The following is a 21153-nucleotide window of genomic DNA, read 5'->3' as shown; positions in this document are numbered from 1 at the left end:
AGAATTAATCTATAGATTCAAAACAGTGTATATCACAATCCCAGCTGGATGTTTGAATGAATTAACAAGTTGACCCTAAAACTTATATGGAAATGCAAAGGACCCAGAATACTCAAAACAATCTTGAAAAAGATAAAGTAGGAAGACACACTTCCTAATTTCAAAACTTATTATAAATCTAAAATTATGAAGACAGTGTTGGACTGGCATACAAATAGACATATAGATCAACTTTTAAAGAACTGAATGTCCAGAAACAAACCTTAACATTTACAATCTATTGAGTTTCTATTAAAGTGCCCCAGAAATTCAGTGGGAAAACAGTCTTTTCAGCAAATAGTGCTGGGAAAACTAGACATCAACATGCAAGAGGGTGGATTTATGCCCTTATCTCACAGTACACACAAAAATTAACTCAAACTGGATCACAGGTTTAAATACAAGAGCTCAAATTAAATTCTCAGAAGAAAATAGGGCAAAGCATTCATGACCTGGGATAGGCAAAGCATTCTTAAATATACCAACAAAAGCACACACAATATAAGAAGTACTTGATAAACTGGAATCCATCAAATTAAAAAACCTTTTGTGTTTTAAAAACACCATCAAGGGACCTCCTTGGGGGCCCAGTGGTTAAGAATCTGCTGGCCAATGCAGGGGACACGGGTTTGATCCCTGGTCTAGGAAGATGCCACATTCCGAGGAGCAACTAAGTCCGTGAGGCACAGCTACTGAAGCCGTGAGTCTAGAGCCTGTGCTCCGCAACAAGAGGGGCCACCACAACGAGAAGCCCTCACACCTCAGAGGAGAGGAGGCCCTGATCACCACAGCGAGGGAAAGTCTAGTGCAGCAATGAAGAGCCAACACAGCCAAAAATAATAAACAAAGTTTAAAAAAAAAACACAAAAAAGTCATCAAGAAATTGATAAAAACAAGCCACAGATTTGGAGAATTACAAATCATACATCTGACAAGAGACTTTTATCAGAATATATAAAGAAATCTTACAGATCCAAAATAAAACACAAATAACCCAATTTTAAAAATGAGCAAAAGACCTGAACTGACATTTCACCAAAGAAGATATGCAAATGAACAATCAGCATATGAAAAGATGCTTAATGTCACCAGTTATCAGGGAAATGCAATTTAAAACCACAGTGAGGCGCTTCCCTGGGGGGCCAGTGGTTGAGAATCTGTCTTGCAATGCGGGAAACTTGGGTTCAGTCCTTGGTCCCAGAACTAAGATCCCACATGCCACAGAGCAACTAAGCCTGCACTCCACAACTACCGAGCCCACACGCCACAACTCGAGAGCCCGTGCATTGCAACAAAAGATCCCGAATGATGCAACACAGAAAGATTCCACAGGCCACAACTAAGACTCAGTGCAGCTGAGTAAATAAATAAGTAAATGAATATTTTAAAAACACAGTGAAACACACACACAGAAAAATGGCTAAAAAAAGAAAAGACAGACAAGTACTGGCAAGGAGGTGGAGAATCTGGAACCCTCAGACACTGCTGGTGGGATGAAAATGGTGTAAGAAATCTGGAAAACACTGGGCAGTCTCTTAAAAACCTAATGAGAGCTATGCATTGTCACTCACCACTGGGGGAGGGGGAAGGTTTAAAATCTTATTTCTAGCTCTCCCATCAGAATCAGACACTAAGAAAACAGGTTTCTTTTATGGTGCCCACAAAACAGAAACAAACATGAACCAACACCATTTACTAACCTGGTCAGCTCTCAGCTGGGTGGAGCCATCCTTATACATCAGAGTTACCACCACGGTGGCTGCCTGTTTGAGCATTTCAATCAGCTGGCTTTTCTCCAAAGCATCCAAATGTCTAATGTCACAAAAATCAGTTTTGAATGCCTCTGAGTTCCTGAAATTGAGGTAGGTTTCAACCTCACCAGCATCTTCTTCCAATATCACCAGTTTACTTGTTTTCGCAGATGAATGATTACATGAGATGTGTTTTCCTGTAAGATTCATGCTTTCTCTGTTGTTTTCATTAGTTATGTGTTCCTTTGGTAGGTGTTTTCTTTTACGTTCCATTTGCTGCAGAACTGAAGCCTGTTGGTCACACTGTGGAACTGAACACCTTGAAGGAGCCGATGAGCTGATACCCTTCTGGTTTTGCTCAGCAGACAGTTGATCTGTGACTCTGATACTAGAGGACTGAGGACAGAACTTGATGGAAACTCCTGACGGCTGGCTCGTAAGAAAATTAAGATTCTACAGAAAAATGGAAAATATTTCATAGACTATGGATTCATAAAGACAGGTCTATAAACCAAAGTAAAACCTGATAAAACCCATCTAAGGTAAAGCAGGGACATGGCTTCCCATCAACTGTGATCCAACTTCCTAATGAACTGTGGAGAGTCTTCCTGAGCAGTGGTTTATCTCAACCCAGGCAGGAGTGCCTGGCTGCACCCTGGGCTGGAAAAGACAGGAGCTAGTTGAAAAAGCCTCCCAACTCAACCCTCCGCTGAGGCCACGTGTAACAGGAGAGGCTGTGGAGGAGGGTGTGCTGCACATGTGTACAAGACTGAGGATGAACCACTGACAGTTTCCAAGCAAAGGCCATTTATAGAGAAAATGAGATCACCACAGCTCTACCTACTCAACTTTTTAAAAAAATACAGCTCAGCAGCAATCTTCTGCCTGTTTCAGTCTAGTGATATGGAATACTCATTCATCGATTCACAGACTCAATGGACATGAATGTGAGCAAAGTCCAGGAGACAGTGAGGGGCAGGGAAGTCTGGCTCGCTGCAGTCCATGGGATGGCAAAGAGCTGAACTCAACTTAGGGACCAGACAATAACAACCACTACAGTCTTAACTGTTATGCCACCCCCTCCACTGATTCACAGTTAAGGTCTTTGATAAGATGACCTCTTCTCATATCTCCTCCAAGTTCAACCACATACCTCACCCACTGTAAATTTTCATTGTTGTTCAGTCGCTAAGTCGTGTCCAACTCTTTTTGACTCCATGGACTGTAGCCCGCCAGGCTCCCCAGTCTGTGGGGTTTCCCAGGCAAGAATATCGGAGTGGGTTGCCATTTCTTCCTCCAGGGGATCTTGCCAACACAAGGATCAAACCTGCGTCTCCTGCTTGGCAGGTGGATTCTTTACCACTGAGACACCTGAGAAGCCCCACTGTAAATTTTATACCCTTCTTTTCTGAACTTCTCTTTATTTTTACTACCCCAAAGTTCCACCTCTTCTTCTCTTAACCTAAAAATTTTTCCCAGAGTCCTTCTCTACTCTCTAAAGGTGAGGATATTGAGACAGACCATTTCCTAGACCTCAACTTAAGAGTATTCACACTTCAGAAAGGTGTCCCAGATTCCTCTCCCACCACCAGAGAAAAGCAGGATGAGCCAGTACAAAAACTGGGTTAGCCATCTCCGCTATGGATCCCAGAGCACTCAGCACTGACTCCTATTGTGACCCTAATTCGCCGAGTCATAGAGAAATACTATGCTTCTCTATCTTCCTCGTTCCCTCATACAAATAAACTATAAGCTCCTGGAGAAGAACTTCTTTTGTTTTTTAACCATTGTATCCACAGTGCCCAGCATATGGTTGACACTTGATAGGTATTTGTTGAAAAAGTGAAAGCTATCTGTTTAGATTACTTGTATTTGCAAAGATTCACCTTTTTTTCCAGTGATTGATTCTTTCCATCTTCAAGTAGTACTGAATATTTAACACTGGATTTGTCTACCACATCTGCAGCTTTAAAAGACACAGAAAGGAAACACGGAATAAGGAAACGTTAGAATCTAAGTCATATAATTAACTAAACATTGAAAATAGCCTCTATAATCATTTACTCATTTAGTTAATTAAAACAACGTAATAAAATTTGCAACCAAAATGCATACTACCACTGTAATAAACATTTATGCAAAATATCTTCAGGTTAACTGGAGACAGATCTATGTAATCATGAAATGTTTACTAAAAAGTATTACTTGGTATTAGCATTTGAATACTTGATTTTGAAAATCCAAGTTAAGTATTTTACAGAAAGCTTGCAAGTATTAAAAGTTTGAAGAAATTCTTAGATGGAATAATTTTGTAATGGAACATTAGAGATTCAGTAAAACATATAAACTTCTCATTTAGATTTTAATTTTAACAAGCTTGGGCTGGACAGGAAGTGATGGAACTGGGTTCCATCCCAAACAAGTATATCCCAAACAAGTATCATAACTCAAGTATCTATAACAATGATAATAACCAAGAAATGCAAATGGGGGAAATCTTTCATTTACAATAGAGAAAAGTTATACTTAGGATTAAGTTAATAAGAAAAGCACAAGGCACTCAATGATGAAAACTTAATATCTTATAAAATGGCATAAAGCCTGCTCCATACAAATGGAAAAACACAGCACTGAGACAGGGACAAAATATTTAATTCTCCCAAATATAAATTAAATGCAATTCCCATCAGAGGCACTACAGGGCTCTTTTAATTGAAAAAAAAACTTCAAAGTACATAGGAAATATAAGTGTCTGAAAACAGAGAAGAACGGTAAGTTGCTTTTCTTGTTTGTTTCTGAGGAGGGGTTGGCCATGCTGTGCAGCATATGAGATCTTGCTTCTCTGACCAGGGATTGAACCCATGCCCCCGGCACTGGAAGGCAGAGACTTCATCACTGGATCATCAGAGAAGTCCCAGAAGTTCAGCTGAGTCACTCAGTCAAGTCTGACTCTTTGCAACCCCCATGGACTGCACCATGTCAGGCTTCCCGGTCCATCACCAACTCCCGGAGCTTGCTCAAACTCATGTCCATCAAGTCAGTGATGCCATCCAACCATCTCATCCTCTGTCATCCCCTTCTCCTCCTGCCTTCAATCTTTCCCAGCATCAGGGTCTTTTCTAAGGAGTCAGTTCTTCCTATCAGGTGGCCAAAGTATTGGAGCTTCAGCATCAGTCCTTCCAATGACTATTCAGGACTGATTTCTTTTAGGATGGACTGGTTGGATCTCCTTGCAGTCCAAGGGACTCTCAAGAGTCTTCTCCAACACCAGAGTTCAAAATAAGCTCTCTTGCTTTTTCGATGATCCAACAGATGTTGGCAATTTGATCTCTGGTTCCTCTGCCTTTTCTACATCCAGTTTGAACATCTGGAAATTCTCGGTTCATGTACTGGTGAAGCCTTGCTTGGAGAATTTTGAGCATCATTTTGCTAGAGTGTGAAATGAGTGCAATTGTGCATTAGTTTGAGCCTTTCTTTGGGATTGAATGAAAACTGACCTTTCCCAGTCCTGTGGCTGCTGCTGAGGTTTCTAATTTGGTGGCACATTGAGTGTAGCTCTCTAACAGCATCATCTTTCAGGATTTAAAATAGCTCAACTGGAATTCCATCACCTCCACTAGCTTTGCTCGTAGTGATGCTTCTGAAGGACCACTTGACTTCTCACTCCAGGATGTCTGGCTCTAGGTGACTGATCACACCATCGTGATGATCTGAGTCGTGAAGATTTTTTTGTATACTACTTCTGTGTATTGTTGTCACCTGTTCTTAATATTTTCTGCTTCTGTTAGATCTACACCATTTCTGTCCTTAATTGTGCCCATCTTTGCATGAAATATTCCCTTGGTATCTCTAATGTTCTTGAAGAGATCTCTAGTCCTTCCCATTCTATTGTTTTCCTCTATTTCTTTGCATTGATCACAGAGGAAGACTTTCTTATACCTCCTTGCTATTCTTTGGAACTCCACATTCACATGGGTATATCTTTTGTTTTCTCTTATGCCTTTAGTTTCTCTTTTTTTCTCAGCTATTTGTAAGGCCTCGTCAGACAACCATTTTGCCTTTTTGCATTTCTTTTTCTTGGAGATGGTCTTGATCACTGCCTCCTGTACAATATCATGAACCTCCGTCCATAGTTCTTCAGGCACTCTATCAGATCTAATCCCTTGAATCTATTTGTCACTTCCACTGTATAATTGTAAGGAATTTGAGTTAGGTAATACCTGAACGGTCTGGTGGTTTTCCCTACTTTCTTCAATTTAAGTCTGAATTTGGCAATAAGGAGTTCATGATCTTGAACTCCGGGAACAGTCAGCTCCCGGTCTTGTTTTTGCTGACTGTATAGAGCTTCTCCAACTCTCGCTGCAGAGAATATAATCAATCTGATTTCAGTGTTGACCATTTGGTCATGTCCATGTGGAGAGTTGTCTCTTATGTTGTTGGGAGAGGGTGTTTGCTATGACCAGTGCGTTCTCTTGGCAAAACTCCGTTAGCCTTTGCCCTGTTTCATTTCTTTTTTTTTTTTCCAACAAACAACAAATATTTATTGAGCGCCTATTATGTGCCAGGAACTGTTCTAGAATCTCCCCCCAAAAAAGAAAAAACAAGATAGAGGCAGAAAATGCAAATTCTGAGGGAGAGGAAAGGGGTCGTTGAGGAAGAAGGCTGAGGGGATTGAGAAGCCTAAGGTGACAGGGACTTGGCCTAAAAATATGGAACGCTTCATAATTTTGCGTGTCATCCTTGCACAGGGGCCATGCTAATCTTCTCTGTATTGTTCCAATTTTAGTATATGTGCTGCCGAAGTGAGCACTGCCCTGTTTCATTCTGTACTCCAAGGCCAAACTTGCCTGTTACTCCAGGTATCTCTTGACTTCCTACTTCTGCATTCCAGTCCCCTATGATGACAAGGACATCTTTTTTGGGTGTCAGTTCTAAAAGGTCTTGTAGGTCTTCATAGAACCAGTCAACTTCAGCTTCTTTGGCATTAGTGGTTGGAGCATAGATGTGGATTACTGTGATACTGAATGGTTTGCCTTGGAAACGAACAGAGTTCATTCTGTCGTTTTTGAGATTGCGTCCAAGTACTACATTTCAGACTCTTTTGTTGACTATGATGGCTACTCCATTTCTTCTAAGGGATTCTTGCCCACAGTAGTAGATATAATGGTTATCTGAGTTAAATTTGCCCACTCCAGTCCATTTTAGTTCACTGATTCCTAAAATGTTGATGTTCACTCTCGCCATCTCCTGTTTGACCACTTCCAGTTTACCTTGATCCAGGGACCTAACTTTCCAGGTTCCTATGAAATATTGTTCCTTACAGCATCGGACTTTACTTCCGTCACCAGTCACATCCACAGCTGAGTGCTGTTTTCACGTTGGCTCTGTCTCTTCACTCTTTGTGGAGTTATATCTCCACTGATCTCCAGTAGCACATTGGGCACCTAACAACCTGGGGAGTTCATCTTTCAGTGTCCTATCTTTTTGCTTTTTCATACTGGTTATTGGGTTCTCAAGGCAAGTGTACTGAAGGGGTTTGCCATTCCCTTCTCCAGTGGACCACATTTTATCAGAACCCTCCACCATGACTCGCCTGTTTTGGGTGACCCTACATGGCACGGCTCATACTTTTATTGAGTTAGACAAGGCTGTGGTCCGTGTGATCAGTTTGATTAGGTAAGTTAAAAAAAAAAATTAAAGAAGACTTGCTTTGCCAGATTATCAGAACATACTATAAAGCCACCATGATCAAATATACAAGGCATTTGAATAGGGGCAGACAAAAAGCTCTCTAGAACAAAGCAGAAGATCCAGAAGCTGACCCCAAGACTTATGAGAATTTAATATACAGTGAAAATGGTATTTCAGTTCAGTAGAGAAGGATAAATTAATAAATAGGGAAAGGACAATTAGCACCACTTCTGAAAGAAAATAATACACTGGAAAAAGTAATGGGACAAAAAAGACAAAGAGTTAATATTTATATTATACAACAAATTACACTGATCAAAAATGAAAACTTCAGTGGAAAATGAGCAAAAGATACGGAGAGGCAACACACAAAATAGCAAATCCAAAAAGCAAACAAATATGATATAACACTCAAACTCAGTAGTAGTCAGGGAAATGCAAACCAAATATAACTGGAGATGGAGAAGAGGCAGTCTCACTCATTGCTGGTAAAAATGCAAATAGTTAGGATCTGTGCGTGTGTGTGTCATAAAATAGCTCATTACTGGGATGAACTGCCACTGATTTCTGTGATGGGTGGGAGGCTGGAAGCAATGACCAAAGGGTCTTTCAAGTCTAAGAGCCGATCAAAACTCTCTTCCACGGTCACAGTTCTTCCTCTGGTACAAGGAATACTGTTTTTTCACGTAGCACAAAAGCAGCCTGAGACATCTGTTTTTAAATTCCATTTCTCTCTTTTATATTTATCTATCTCTTCCATAAGGTTTGGCACAATTTTTTGGCAGAGATCCTCCAGTAAAGTCACATCATCTTCATGTATTTTAGTTTACATTCCAGGAAACTTCTAGAGGTCATCTGGACTTCTGGAATTGGCTCCCTCAGAAGGAAGATCATGCTCTTTAAGATCTCTGAGCTGATACCTTCTGACAGTTCGTAGAGCAGCTTTCTGGTTTTAGGACCTAATGAAGCTCAGGTTCTCGATGTCTCATCACAAAGAATTCAGTGAGGGACAAAGTGATAGGTAAGAAGTGGATTTATTCAGACTCCGACAGAAGCACACTCCACAGAGTGTGGGCCATCGCAGAGGGCGAGTGCGACCTAGGATCTTTTTGAAAAGCAAAGTGTCAACACATAAAAAACACACACATAAGTCTCAGGAGTCGGAAAGAAAAGGACAAACCCAAAGGGACCAAAGATGGGCCTGGGGGATGCCAGCAATGTTGTGTTTCCCGACCTAGGTGGAGGTTATAGGGGTGTTCAGTTTGTGAAATTCCGAGCTATAATCTTAAGATAGATGTACTGCATGTGTGTTGTAACCTCAATAAAAACAAAGAGGTATAAAATAAATAAATCATTTAATGAAACCACATTAAATGTGGTTTATGGCTATTTCATAGAAATAGATGCAACAGTAAATAGGTTTAAGCCAAAACATTTATGACAGTACTGCATTATGGCAAAGGACTGAAAACAAAGCAAATGCCAATTAAGAGGGCCGTGGAGGGATAAATTGTGCAGCATCCACACCATGAAGCACAGAGCCAGCAGAAATAACAAGCTGCGTCAGTCGACCTGAAGATGCAGAGATCTGTGAAAGTGTGATCTCATTTTCTAAAAAATGACTTTTATGTACGTGAGTACCCATACACTGGCAGAGGTCTGGTCCCTGGGAGGCTGACCTTGAGATGAAGGCTTACATTCAGAAAGGTTATTGGGGGGCACTCTCAGGACCAACGTCTGTAGGGGAGTAAAGGACTGATGAAATTGCTATGAATGCCTGCTCTGGACCTGGCATGGTCCTACAGAATTGTCCCCGGTGGGGTCAACCTCCGCACCCACCAGTCACTACCCAGTTGCTCCTGGGAAAGGGGTGTGCCCTGGGAAAAGAAGCTCTTCGCAGCTGAGGCAACCATCAGGAGGGGCTGTGCTGCCAATCACAGCTGGGATGACAAGTAGGGGGCTCTGGGTGCCCCTGTTCACTACAGTCCTCACTACGATCACCACACATGCAACTCAGACGTGTTTGGGAGCAGCTCCTTCGGGACTCCGCTGGGCCTCCTCCTGGGGGAATTTCAGGGCAAGGTTAGCCTGTCCTTGTTCTGAAGCTGGTCTCAAGGCTGCAGAAGATCTTCGCTCCCCTCTACCACCCATCCTGAGGGCCCCTCACCCTGGCTGGGCACCTCTGCTGGTTTTGGTAGCTTGTCCGATCATGACCCAAACCCTCATCCCTGAGAGTTGAAGTCCCTGGTCATAATGCCCTTCTCAGGCTTGACCACTGCATTTACCGTCAAATGTGGACAGTGGACTGAGGGGTGTCCAATCACGTCACCTGGGTGTCAAGCAGATGCTTTCCTGCCCCCATTACATGACAGCAGCCCTGACTTCTGGTAACAGGAAGTCACCCCTAGTAGGATGGAGAGTATGTCTTCAGCCTGCCAGTCCCTTGGTATAAGAAACTCGAAATGACTGGGCAGCAACTATAGCTTGAAGAAAGGGATTCTTCCTGTGCCCCTGACCGACTTCCTGGGGAGTCAAGACTAAACCTGCAGAACCCAGACACATAGGGAGAGAAAAACACATTCATTGAGGGGGTTCTGGAAATGATGGTGGGCAGGGTTGCTCCCACTGCCACCTTTTGGTTCCCAGCGTCCCTAACTATCTCCAATGGGGACCCTGCATCCTGCAATGGTCACTGATGTCCAGGGAATACTGCGGCCTGGAGGTCACCGGAGCTGACCTGCTGCCCACCACTCCATCACTGCCCGTGCAGCTGTGACAAAGCCCGTGGGTCCCGGATCACACACCAGCTGCAGCTCCCGTGCTGTAGAGCGGGTCCTTATGTCCAGGGCAGTGCAATGCAGGATTGTGGGTCAGCGGATCACATGCTCTGTGAGCCCTGGAGAACGGTGCTCACGGAGGCGCTGCGTGCGGGAAAGGCAAACCCGTGGCTGGAGCATGTGTGGATTCCAGTCAAAATAAAGCTCAGGACCTCTGGGGGCACAAGGGGATCAGTGTTGCCAGCTGCCCCCAAGCAACTGCTCTCAAAGCCTGGTGCTACTGGGGACCCACTGTTCGGGCTGAGATTGGAAAGCTCAACAGAGGCAACAGCAAGGTTGGCCCTGGTGTGTGTGAGTGCTGTGCCCCATGGTCACTCCATTAGAAGTCCAGGTGGCCTGCTCCGGGACAGCAGATGGCCCGATGGTGGACATCACCTGGCAAGTCATTCCAGGTATGTTCCTTCCTTCGACACTCTCTCAGGTGGCTGCTCCCCAGTCTGCTGTCACTGTAATCTTCAGAGTTCTTTACTTCTCAGCAACTAATCCCATTACTAGTCAGTGATGCTTTAAACTTTTCCTGTTCCAATGGTTACACGGTTTCTGTCCCCTGGCCAGCCCAAGTCTCATCCACTCCCTTGACAGGCCCTGGTACCTCTTTGGCCAGGTTATGTCATGACTTGATGGCCAAAAGACAAGGAGGTGGCAGTTGCTGAGGGGGAATGTATTACTTCCCAAAGCAGAACGCTCTTGCATCTTCCTGTGGGGGTAGAGAGGAGGGGGCTGGCCTTTGACAGAGGAGTAGCTTCTTCAGCAGGTCCCAGAGGCACCTGGGACTCAAGATTTGAATCCAGACGTCCCCACCGTGCCCCTAGGGTCAGGTCCCTCTTCCTGATCAAGGCCCCGACCTTGAGGCAGAACACCTGCCTGGGCTGAGAGTCCAGCCTGCTCTGGAGCTCTACCAGCACGACTGGGCACGGGCCTCGGACTGCAGGGAGCCTCTTTACAGGCTGGCAGGTGAGCCCTCTATCACGTTTCACCTTTAGTTGCTGAGGCATCACCCTCAGCCTCTGTCTTTTCCCAAGGCACACAGCCACGGCCACTAGGCCATTCTCTTCCACTGCTCTACACTTCTCAAATACACAGTCTGCCCAGCAGCCTGGACAGCTGCTTCCACTGATACACCCAACCAGGCACCCGAGTAAAAGCTTCACTGCACCGCTGCCATCCATATTTCACCTACAGCTTCTTGTGTGTGTGCAGTGGGTCACTTATTTCGCTGCGTGGGGCCTTAGTTGCAGCACTCAGGGTCTCTGATCTTCACTGCAGCCTGCGGAATCTTTAGCTGGAGCAAGTGAACTCTTGGTTGTGGCATGTGAGATACACTTCTCTGACCAGGGCTCAGGGCCAGGCCCCTGCATTGGGAGTTCAGAGTCATAGAAACAGATGAACAAAAACATAAAAGGCATAAGCTAAGTTAATTAACATGGGGTAGCGATAAGGGGAGATTGGTTTATCAAACAAAGAAAAAGCCTGAATTAAGAAAACAATGTACCTATAAACCCTTTCACTATGAATGTGTGTAAATATGTAAAAAAAATTTTTTTAATGTGGGATTATGGGCTTTGTTTTTGGTTTTTCTGTTAAAAAACAAACAAACAACTTTTTCTAAACTATTACAAACAACAACAAAAAAGACCCCCCAAAACACTGAGGAAAATACAACGTAATAGAAATAGTTAAGTCTTTCATACATGTATTATGTTTTTTGAAAGCTCTTAAAAATCAGTAAGAGTTGAATTTACAGATCAGACCACCTGTTATAGCCTCAAAGATGAGACTACATTTGCCTGCCTCCAAAGAGCGCAATTTTCCAATAGTCATGTATGGATGTGAGAGTTGGACTATAAAGAAAGCTGAGTGCCGAAGAACTGATGCTTTCAAACTCTGGTGTTGGAGAAGACTCTTGAGAGTCCCTTGGACTACAAGGAGATCCAACCAGTTCATCCTAAAGGAGATCAGTCCTGAATATTCATTGGAAGGACTGATGTTGAAGCTGAAACTCCAATACTTTGGCCACCTGATGTGAAGAGCTGACTCACTGGAAAAGACCCTGATGCTGGGAAAGATTGAGGTCAGGAGGAGAAGGGGACAACAGAGGATGAGATGGTTGGATGGCATCACCGACTCAATGGATATGAGTTTGGGTCAACTCCAGGAGTTGGTGATGGACAGGGAGGCCTGGCATACTGAGGTTCACGGGGTCGCAAAGAGTCGGACACGACTGAGTGACTGAATTAACCTGAAACAGCGCAAAATATATCAAGAGTTAAAAGCATTATGCAAATAACCAAAAACTACAGCACAGAAAATTCTCTCAGTTGCAGATGAATCAATGCAGTTTAATGAATAAGGCATTCATTTGAGCAGAACCTTGTAAAATGCAATCATCGCACTGCTCAAGAGATGTATATGAAGGAGTGAAAGAAAAGGTTAAGTAGAGGATGAAGCCCGGAAACAGTTTTTGGAAACTGGAGTTAAATCTGAGTGCAGACTAATCCCTTGTCATTCGCGTCACTTGTGAAATATTTTCTCCCATTTTGTGGGATGTCTTTTTATGTGTGTTTCGTCTTTTGGCCACGCCTTACAACTTGTGGGCTCTTATTTCCCCAACCCAACCAGGGATTGAAACTGCACCCCTGTATTGGTGGTGCAGTGTCTTAACCACTGGACCAACAGGGAAGTCCCAGCTGTCTTTGTTTATGGTTCCTTTGCTGTGCAAAAGCTTTTGCATTTAATTAGGTCCCATTTGTTTATTTTGGTTTTTACTTCCATAACTTTAGCAGATGGATTCATAAAGATATTGCTGCAATTTATGTCAGTGTCCTGCCTGTTTTCCTCTAAGTTTTATAGGATCCAGGCTTACATTTAGGTCTTTACTTCCATTTGAGTTTATTTTTGTGTATGGTATTAAAAAATGTTCTAGTTTCTATAACTTGTAGTTGTCCAGTTTTCCCATTTATTGAAGACACTGTCCTTCCTCTAGTGCATAGCATTGTCTCCTTTATCACAGATTAACGAACCACAGGTGCATGGGTTTATTTCTTGGCTAGTTTCTATCATGTTCCTTTGATCAGTATTTCTGTTCTTGAGCCAGTACCATCCGGTTTTGATTACTGTGGCTTTATAGTATAGTCTGAAGTCAGGGAGCCTGATTCCTCCAGTTATTTTTCTTTCTCAAGATTGCTTTGGCTATTCAGGGTCTTTTGTGTCTCCATATAAACTTTTAAGATTTTTTTTCATCTAGTTCTGTGAAAAATGGTAATTGATAGGGATTGTATTGAGTCTGTAGACTGCCTTGGGTATAGGGGTGGCGGAAAGGTGAGGGAGTGGAGGGATAGACTGGGAGTTTGGGAATGACATGTACATACTGTTATACTTAAAACAGATAATCAACAAGAACCTACTATAAAATAAATTAATTAAAAAATCTGAATGGGGCATAAAGAGAGGGAAAGTGATGAGATTTAAGACTTAAAGGGCTGGCAAGGGCCAGGCTGTCCTGCAGGGGTATGTTTCTACAGACAAATTCTGCAAAGGACAAGGACAAGATCTGAGCTAATCCCATGAACAGCACAAACGGAGGTCAACAGTGGCAATAAATTGACAGCTAACATCAATTAGGGAAGTACCGCAAATTTTCAAGCAAGAAGGAGTGAAGGCTTCAATTAGGGCAGTGGGAACTGGAACCCAAAACCTAGCAGGTATACTAAGTGACTGGACATAAGGATTTTATATTTATTTAATAGAAATAAAAATAATGTTTATCCATATTCTTGACCAGAATGAAATAATAATAAAAATATCTATTTTGTCATTTAGCTTTATGTTATCTGTCCTTGAAACTGCAAAGATTTCCACTAGTTGGTGGAAATAAAGACACACTTCACATTAATGAATTGGATTTTGACAAATATTTGGGTTGTGGAGTCTTAAACTTGTATTAATTTGTTCAGCTGAGTTCAGTCACTCAGTCATGTCTGACTCTTTGCGACCCCATGGACTATAGCACGCCAGGCCTCCCTGTCCATCACCAACTCCCAGAGCTTGCTCAAACTCATGTCCATTGAGTCAGTGATGCCATCCAGCCATCTCATCCTGTTGTCCCCTTCTCCTCCTGCCTTCAATCTTTCCCACCATCAGGGTCTTTCCAATGAGTCAGTTCTTTGCATCAGGTGGCCAAAGTACTGGAGCTTCAGCATCAGGAACAGTCCTTCCAATGAATATTCAGGACTGATTACCTTTAGGATTGACTGCTTGGATCTCCTTATAGTCCAAGGGACTCTCAAGAGTCTTCTCCAACACCACAGTTCAAAAGCATCAATTCTTCGGTGCTCAGCTTTCTTTATAGGCTAACTCTCACATCCATACATGACTATTGGAAAAACCATAGCTTTGACTAGACGGACCTTTGTTGGCAAAGTAATGTCTCTGCTGTTTAATATGCTGTCTAGGTTGCTCATAGCTTTTCTTCCAAGAAGCATGCGTCTTTTAATTTCATGGCTGCAGTCGCCATCTGCAGTGATTTTGGAGCCCAAGAAAATAAAGTCTGTCACTGTTTCCACTGTTTCCCCATCTATTTGCCATGAAGTGATGGGACTGGATGCCATGACCTTAGTTTTTTTTTGTTTGTTTGTTTTATTTTTTTCCTTAGTTTTTTGAATGTTGAGTTTTAAGCCAACTTTTTCACTCTCCTCTTTCACTTTCATCAAGAGGCTCTTTAGCTCCTCTTTGCTTTCTGCCATAAGGGTGGTATCATTTGCATATCTGAGGTTATTGATATTTCTACCACAATCTTGATTCCAGCTTGTGCTTCATCCAGACTGGCATTTCACATGATATACTCTGCATATAAGTTAAATAAGCAGGGTGACAATATACAGCCTTGACGTATTCCTTTCCCAATCTGGAACCAGTCTGTTGTTCCATGTCCATTTCTAACTGTTGCTTCTTGACCTGCATAAATTTAAGTAAATTTAAGTCTTGCTCAGTCGTGTCTGATTCTTTGTGATCTGTATCCCACCAGGCTCCTCTCTGTCCATAGCACTCTCTAGGCAAGCATACTGGAAAGGATTGCTATTTCCTTCCCCAGGGGATTTTCCCGACCCAGGGACTGAACCGAGGACTCCCTCATTGCAGGCAGGCTCTTTACTGTCCGAGCCACCCGGGAAGCCGAACATAAGTCAGGCGAACTCGGTTTTGCATCTAGTTTAAAGGTATGAGTTGCAGTAAGAAGCTCAGCCACAGTCACAAAAGACCCACCAATACAATGGCCTAACAACAAGTATATTTTTCTCTCCTGTTCTGAGGTCAATGGTCTCAGTTGGTGGAGCAGTTGTCTCATGAAGACACTCTGGACTTGGGGTCCCTCCCGCACGCTGGTCCATAGTCCTCTAGGACGCTTGTCACTTGCAGGATGGAATGGAGTCGTTTCAGGTTCCAACTGGAGGAAAGGAAAGAGGCCAGCTGGGAAGCAAGTCAGATGTCTTCAGGCCTACCCTGGCAACGGCGCACCCTACAGACAGGAAGCTGCTACTTGGCCACACCTGACTGCAAGGACACCGAGCCACGTCATCTGATGGCGTGCTTCTGAAAAGAAGGACGGACTCTGGTGTGGTGGATGAGTAATGGTTACCATGAGAATGGTTACCTTTGAGCAGGAAGAGAATTTTAATTCAGAAGGAAATTTTGAGACGTTGGCAAAGTAAGTAGTAGTTATATGATGTTCTCTTTATATTAATTCATTAAGCTGTATTTTAAGTTTTTGCATCTTTTGTTTTTTCACCACAAAGGGTTTTAAAAGAAAGACTAACTTTGCTGCAAGAGGATATACACAGTCCAATCTTTATTGGACGTGTATACCTTAGTTGGTCTAGCAGGTCAGAAAATTAGATCCCAAAGTGACATATAACACTGTTTGGTTTTACTTAACATAATTTTGTAAAAGCAAATATTAATAGTTTATCTCCATTGATTTCTGAGTTCAATTGTGATATTTACTTGGTATGAGATGGGCATTCAGAGATGAAATGCTGATTTACAATATTTTACTTATAAAGGAGAAAGATTTGACATAACAGCTCAGCATGTGGCAAGAGTCCAGGAATCAACTCAGGTTCAGCATCAATCATCAATAACCCATTAGCAATCCAGCTTTCAGATTTACATCAAATAAGAATAAAACTGGCGGGACTCGGGCAGACAGACTCTAAGGTGGTCCCGTGACTCCTGTCGTCCAGTATTCACGCCCCTGTGTAACCCTTGAGTGTGGGTGGACCTACTTCTAACCAAAAGAACGCAGCAGCAGTGACAGAATGTTTGTGGTTACCGAACCTAAGACTGCAAGGCCACTCTCCTGCAGGCTTTGAACTAGTAAGCTGCCATAATGTAAAGCTGCCTGAGGAGAGAACCATGTGGGAATGAACCGAGGGTGGCTTCTAGCCAACAGTCACCAAGAAACCGAGACAGACCCCCAGTCCAAGAGCCTACAACTGTGTGAAGTTACAAGCAAATACCTGCCCATTTCAAGCCTCAGACGAGCCTCCAGCCCTGACTGAGACCTGCACAGGAGCCCCGCAGAGGACCCAGCTAAGCTGCGCTCAGGCTCCCGACCCACAGAATCTATGAGATAACAAGTGCGTGCCAAGTCGCTCAGTTCACAGGAAGTGTCACACAGCAACAGATACAGAGTCTTTGTAAAAAGTCAACTCTTTTTCCAAATCCAAGAATACTTGACAGAAAAGTAATACCTTATCGTCTCAGTAAATTTATGAAAACTAGGATTTAGCAAGGTATTTTAAGAGCATGACAAGACAGTTCATGAGATGGGCTGACTGTGATAAATTTTTCTCAACAGAGACTCACATTATACCTTCCAGAGGCATTTTATTATTCTCACCAGTTTTTGAAGGAAGGTGTATTTCAAGTTCTGTCACATGCACACTGCTCTTTCATTTTGGAAAGCATGTATACAGAGTAAAGGAGAAAGCTGTCTCTCTGATGTTTGATGTTAACTTTTGTTACTTCCCGAGCACCAACATTCCCCCTAAAATACTATCAGTTGCTAAGAACGTAGTCCACACCCCCAAATTCTTACCAGTTCACTAGTGACTTCTGTAAGAGGGGCAACAGACGCTTGGCTATCAACAGGTGGAGATGTTAAGCGTTACCACATCTTAATCAACAAACTACACTTATAACAGCTTTCGCACTGTTTGTCAATATTTCTCAATTATTTCATCTCCATGAAATTAACTATATCTCACTTATTACCTACTCCGTAGGAGGAAAAAACAAATTATTGGCCCATACTTACAATTTTAAATAGAAACTGCTTTGTTATTAAAAACGAAACCAAAAGCCCTGGTATTTCAATCATTTCAGTCACACTTGTGAGGATGTGCCACTGCTTTCCCTTTTGTATCATGTCATAAACACGTATACACAGATCCACTGATCTTTGCCGAGTTAGGAGTGTATATATATCTATCAGTTCAGTTCAGTCGCTCGTCGTGTCCAACTCTTTGCGACCCCATGAACCGCAGCATGCCAGGCCTCCCTGTCCATCACCAACTCCCGGAGTTTACCCAAACCCATGTCCATCGAGTCAGTGATGCCATCCAACCATCTCATCCTCTGTCGTCCCTTTCTCCTCCCACCCTCAGGGTCTTTTCAAATGAGTCAGCTCTTTGCATCAGGTGGCCAAAGTACTGGAGTTTCAGCTTCAACATCAGTCCTTCCAATGAACACCCAGTCCTATCTATTCAGTGGTATAATATACATACTGTCAAGAACACTTCACTTCTCTACCACGAACTACAAGCACATACAGGTTCAATGACCCAAGAGCTACGGGCAAAGCAACACTTAGATGGGCACTATGAAAGAGCCCCTCTCTTTCGAGGTGACTTGAACATCTGGTCCAGATTTTAAGGGAATGTCTGGCAGAAATGCCTGAAACAAGGGAGAGTGTGTTACATTTTCAAAGCAGTAAGGGCTAAGAAAATGTAGAATTCAGTGAGCAGAAGCTCATCATGGAATGAGCGTAAAGCAAGGTGGAGCCAGGCTCCCTTCATTTGTAGCAGAAACTTCCCTGCACAACATGAAGTTCTACACAACACTGCTACATTTCATATTCTGAAAATTCATAAGGAGGAACTAAAATGGGGGCTCCCCTCATAGCTGAGTTGGTAAAGAATCTGCCTGCAATACGGGAGACCTGGGTTCAATCCCTGGGTTGGGAAGATCCCCTGGAGAAGGGGAAGGCTACCCACTCCAGTATTCTGGCCTGAGAATTCCATGGACTGTGTAGTCCATGGGGTTGCAAAGAGTCCAACACAACTGAGCAACTTTCACTTTTCACTAAAATGGAGTCGGGAGGCCAGAAGGGGGAGCTCTCGCGCAGTACCACTAAAAATCAGTCGCAGGAAGAATCAATCACAGGTCCCCACAGGAAAACATGTGCCTGGCATCTGCTACAAGGAATCCACACCCCAGGAACTCAGACAGGAACCATCCCCACTCTGAACTCTCCCTTTGCTCCAGTGGACTTTGGTTCAGGACAACCCCTCCCAACACCCACTTTTCTCTCCATAAAATAAGGTGCCTCTCCTCTGTTAGACCTGCCTTTGGCCTCTGTATAGCATATTTGTCCAAAACTGCTATTCCCGAACAAACTCATTTTTGCTAGTAGAGTTTTATTTTTAAGGTCAATGATTTTCAAAACTTAGTCGTAAGAATAACTCAAGGTAACAAAAAAAATGAAAGTTCATAAAAATTACTCACTCTTTTCACTCTCTCTCCAATTCTCAGATTCCACTAAATCACCTGAATGCATAGCAGACATAATCTTCTGTGCAACACTGGAGAGTGGTATCTTACAAAGGTCAAAGCCTACAAATGCCTCATAATTTTCCATTTTCATAAAATCCTAAGCATAAGATAAACATAATACCCATATATTAATTTTGAGACTTCAAAATAAGTCATGTAAAAATTTTTTTATGTAGAGACATTCATAAAAATTACTATATTCACCACTATAACAAATAGGTATCAATTGTCCTCATAATACAGCTAGGATAGTTAAGAAGAAAACAAAACATTCAGAGGCTCCATTGGGTATTATGCTAATACCATATGGTAGGAATGTATCGGTATTTCCTAGTTAACCAAATTTGAAGCAAGCAACCTACTCACATATTTCCTACTTCCTGAGGTTTGAAACAAACCGCTGTTATAGTCTTCAAACATACAAATCTAGCAACATAAAAATTGCTTTTTATTGACTTAAGTTATTAAGACAGACACATAACCTGACACCCTTTCACTCGCACTGCTCAACTACGCTGGCCCTCTGGGCTCAGTGGGTGAAGGTCTAGAAGGGGCAGTCCACATCATCAAGTGGCTGGTCATACCTCTAATGTATCTGGCACTAATCTAAACAGACTTTGCTGTTCCATGAATTGGAAAAGCAGGTGACATTTTTCTGCATTACTGAAGAGAAGAAAAATTTCAAGTAAATTCTTGATTCCAAGGTAGGGCAGAGGGGAAAAAAAGGAACAAAAAAAGGTCACTTGTGAGGAGTGAATAGCAAAGTCTTACAGGAAATTTATTGCGACAGATTTTTCAAGCATATTAAGATATACTTAATAAATACAAAATGCTAAATGACATACAAATATAGTAACAGGCAAAACATACTTGTTCGACAAATTAACTGTCAAGGCCCATCTGTCACCTAAACATACCCATTTTCTGACAGTTATACCTAAAAAAAACCTCTATAGGACCACTTAAAATGTACAGTTGTTAGATAGGCATTCCACAATAACAAGCAGGTAACACATTCTTGAAACAGTAATATTTCTTGAAAGTAGTGTCTCAATCTTCTCTTGCCTCCATAAAGCTTACTTAGTATGTAACACAGGCCACATATAAAGCAGGCCACCAAGAAGCATTTGATGTAATAACTGATAAATAGGTTACTTCAAATTATTTTACCTCAACTCCTAAAATAATTCCTATTTGTCCAAATACCACGCTTATATCCCAACCAATACAATCCAACATTTAAGGATTTGCATACTTAAGAAATTAAAAGTGTTATACATCATCTGAGCAATCATTCTCACAGAATTTTGAAATTTCATTTGAAAGTCAGTCATGATATATTCAGTCACACTGATGCCAAAGCACTGCTGAGATCTGTCCTGCAGAAACGTCGCATCCCTCAGTTCAGTTCAGTCGCTCAGTCATGTCCAACTCCTTGCATTCCCATGGACTGCAGCACACCAGGCTTTACTGTCCATCACCAACTCCCAGAGCTTGATCAAACTCACGCCCATTGAGTCGCTGATGCAATCCACCCATCTCATCCTCTGTCGTCCCCTTCTCCTACTGCCTTCAATCTTTCCCACCATCAGGGTCTTTTCTAAGGAGTCAGTTCTTTCCATCAAGTGGCCAAAGTATTGGAGCTTCAGCATCAGTCCTTCCAATGAATACTCGGGACTGATTCCCTTTAGGATGGACTGCTTGGATCTCCTTGCAGTCCAGGGGGCTCTCAAGAGTCTTCTCCAACACCACAGTTCAAAAGCATCAATTCTTCGGTGCTCAGCTTTCTTTACAGTCCTACTCTCACATCCATACATGATTACTGGAAAAATCATAGCTTTGACTAGATGGACCTTTGTTGGCAAAGTAATGTCTCTGCTTTTTAATATGCTGTCTAGGTTGATCATAGCTTTTCTTTCAAGGAGCAAGCATCTTTTAGACTTCAGATGGCTGAAGTCATCATCAGCAGTGACTTTGGAGCCCAAGAAAATTAAGTCACTCTTTCC

At 42.6% G+C, this 21153-nt stretch overlaps 1 protein-coding gene and 1 non-coding gene across 2 annotated transcripts in view; both read right to left on the bottom strand.

The window, feature by feature from the left end:
- Positions 1 to 20665, bottom strand: part of POLN (DNA polymerase nu) — a 137620-nt gene extending 116955 nt beyond the window's left edge. The window contains exons 1-3 of the mRNA XM_043447912.1: positions 19100 to 20665; positions 3677 to 3756; positions 1740 to 2243 (exon numbers count right to left, since the gene is read on the bottom strand). Coding sequence (XP_043303847.1) covers positions 1740 to 2243; positions 3677 to 3756; positions 19100 to 19238 — 723 coding nt within the window. The 5' untranslated portion in view covers positions 19239 to 20665. The remainder of the gene's footprint in view (positions 1 to 1739; positions 2244 to 3676; positions 3757 to 19099) is intronic.
- On the bottom strand, positions 6494 to 6600 carry LOC122428531. Its single transcript, XR_006265750.1, has one exon. It is a non-coding gene; the product is annotated as a U6 spliceosomal RNA (small nuclear RNA).
- Positions 20666 to 21153: the final 488 nt, after the last annotated feature.

This window comes from Cervus canadensis, chromosome 26, assembly GCF_019320065.1.
Source record: "Cervus canadensis isolate Bull #8, Minnesota chromosome 26, ASM1932006v1, whole genome shotgun sequence".
In the NCBI taxonomy this organism is placed as follows: Eukaryota; Metazoa; Chordata; class Mammalia; order Artiodactyla; family Cervidae; genus Cervus; species Cervus canadensis.
This window is presented reverse-complemented; position numbering and strand designations above follow the sequence as displayed.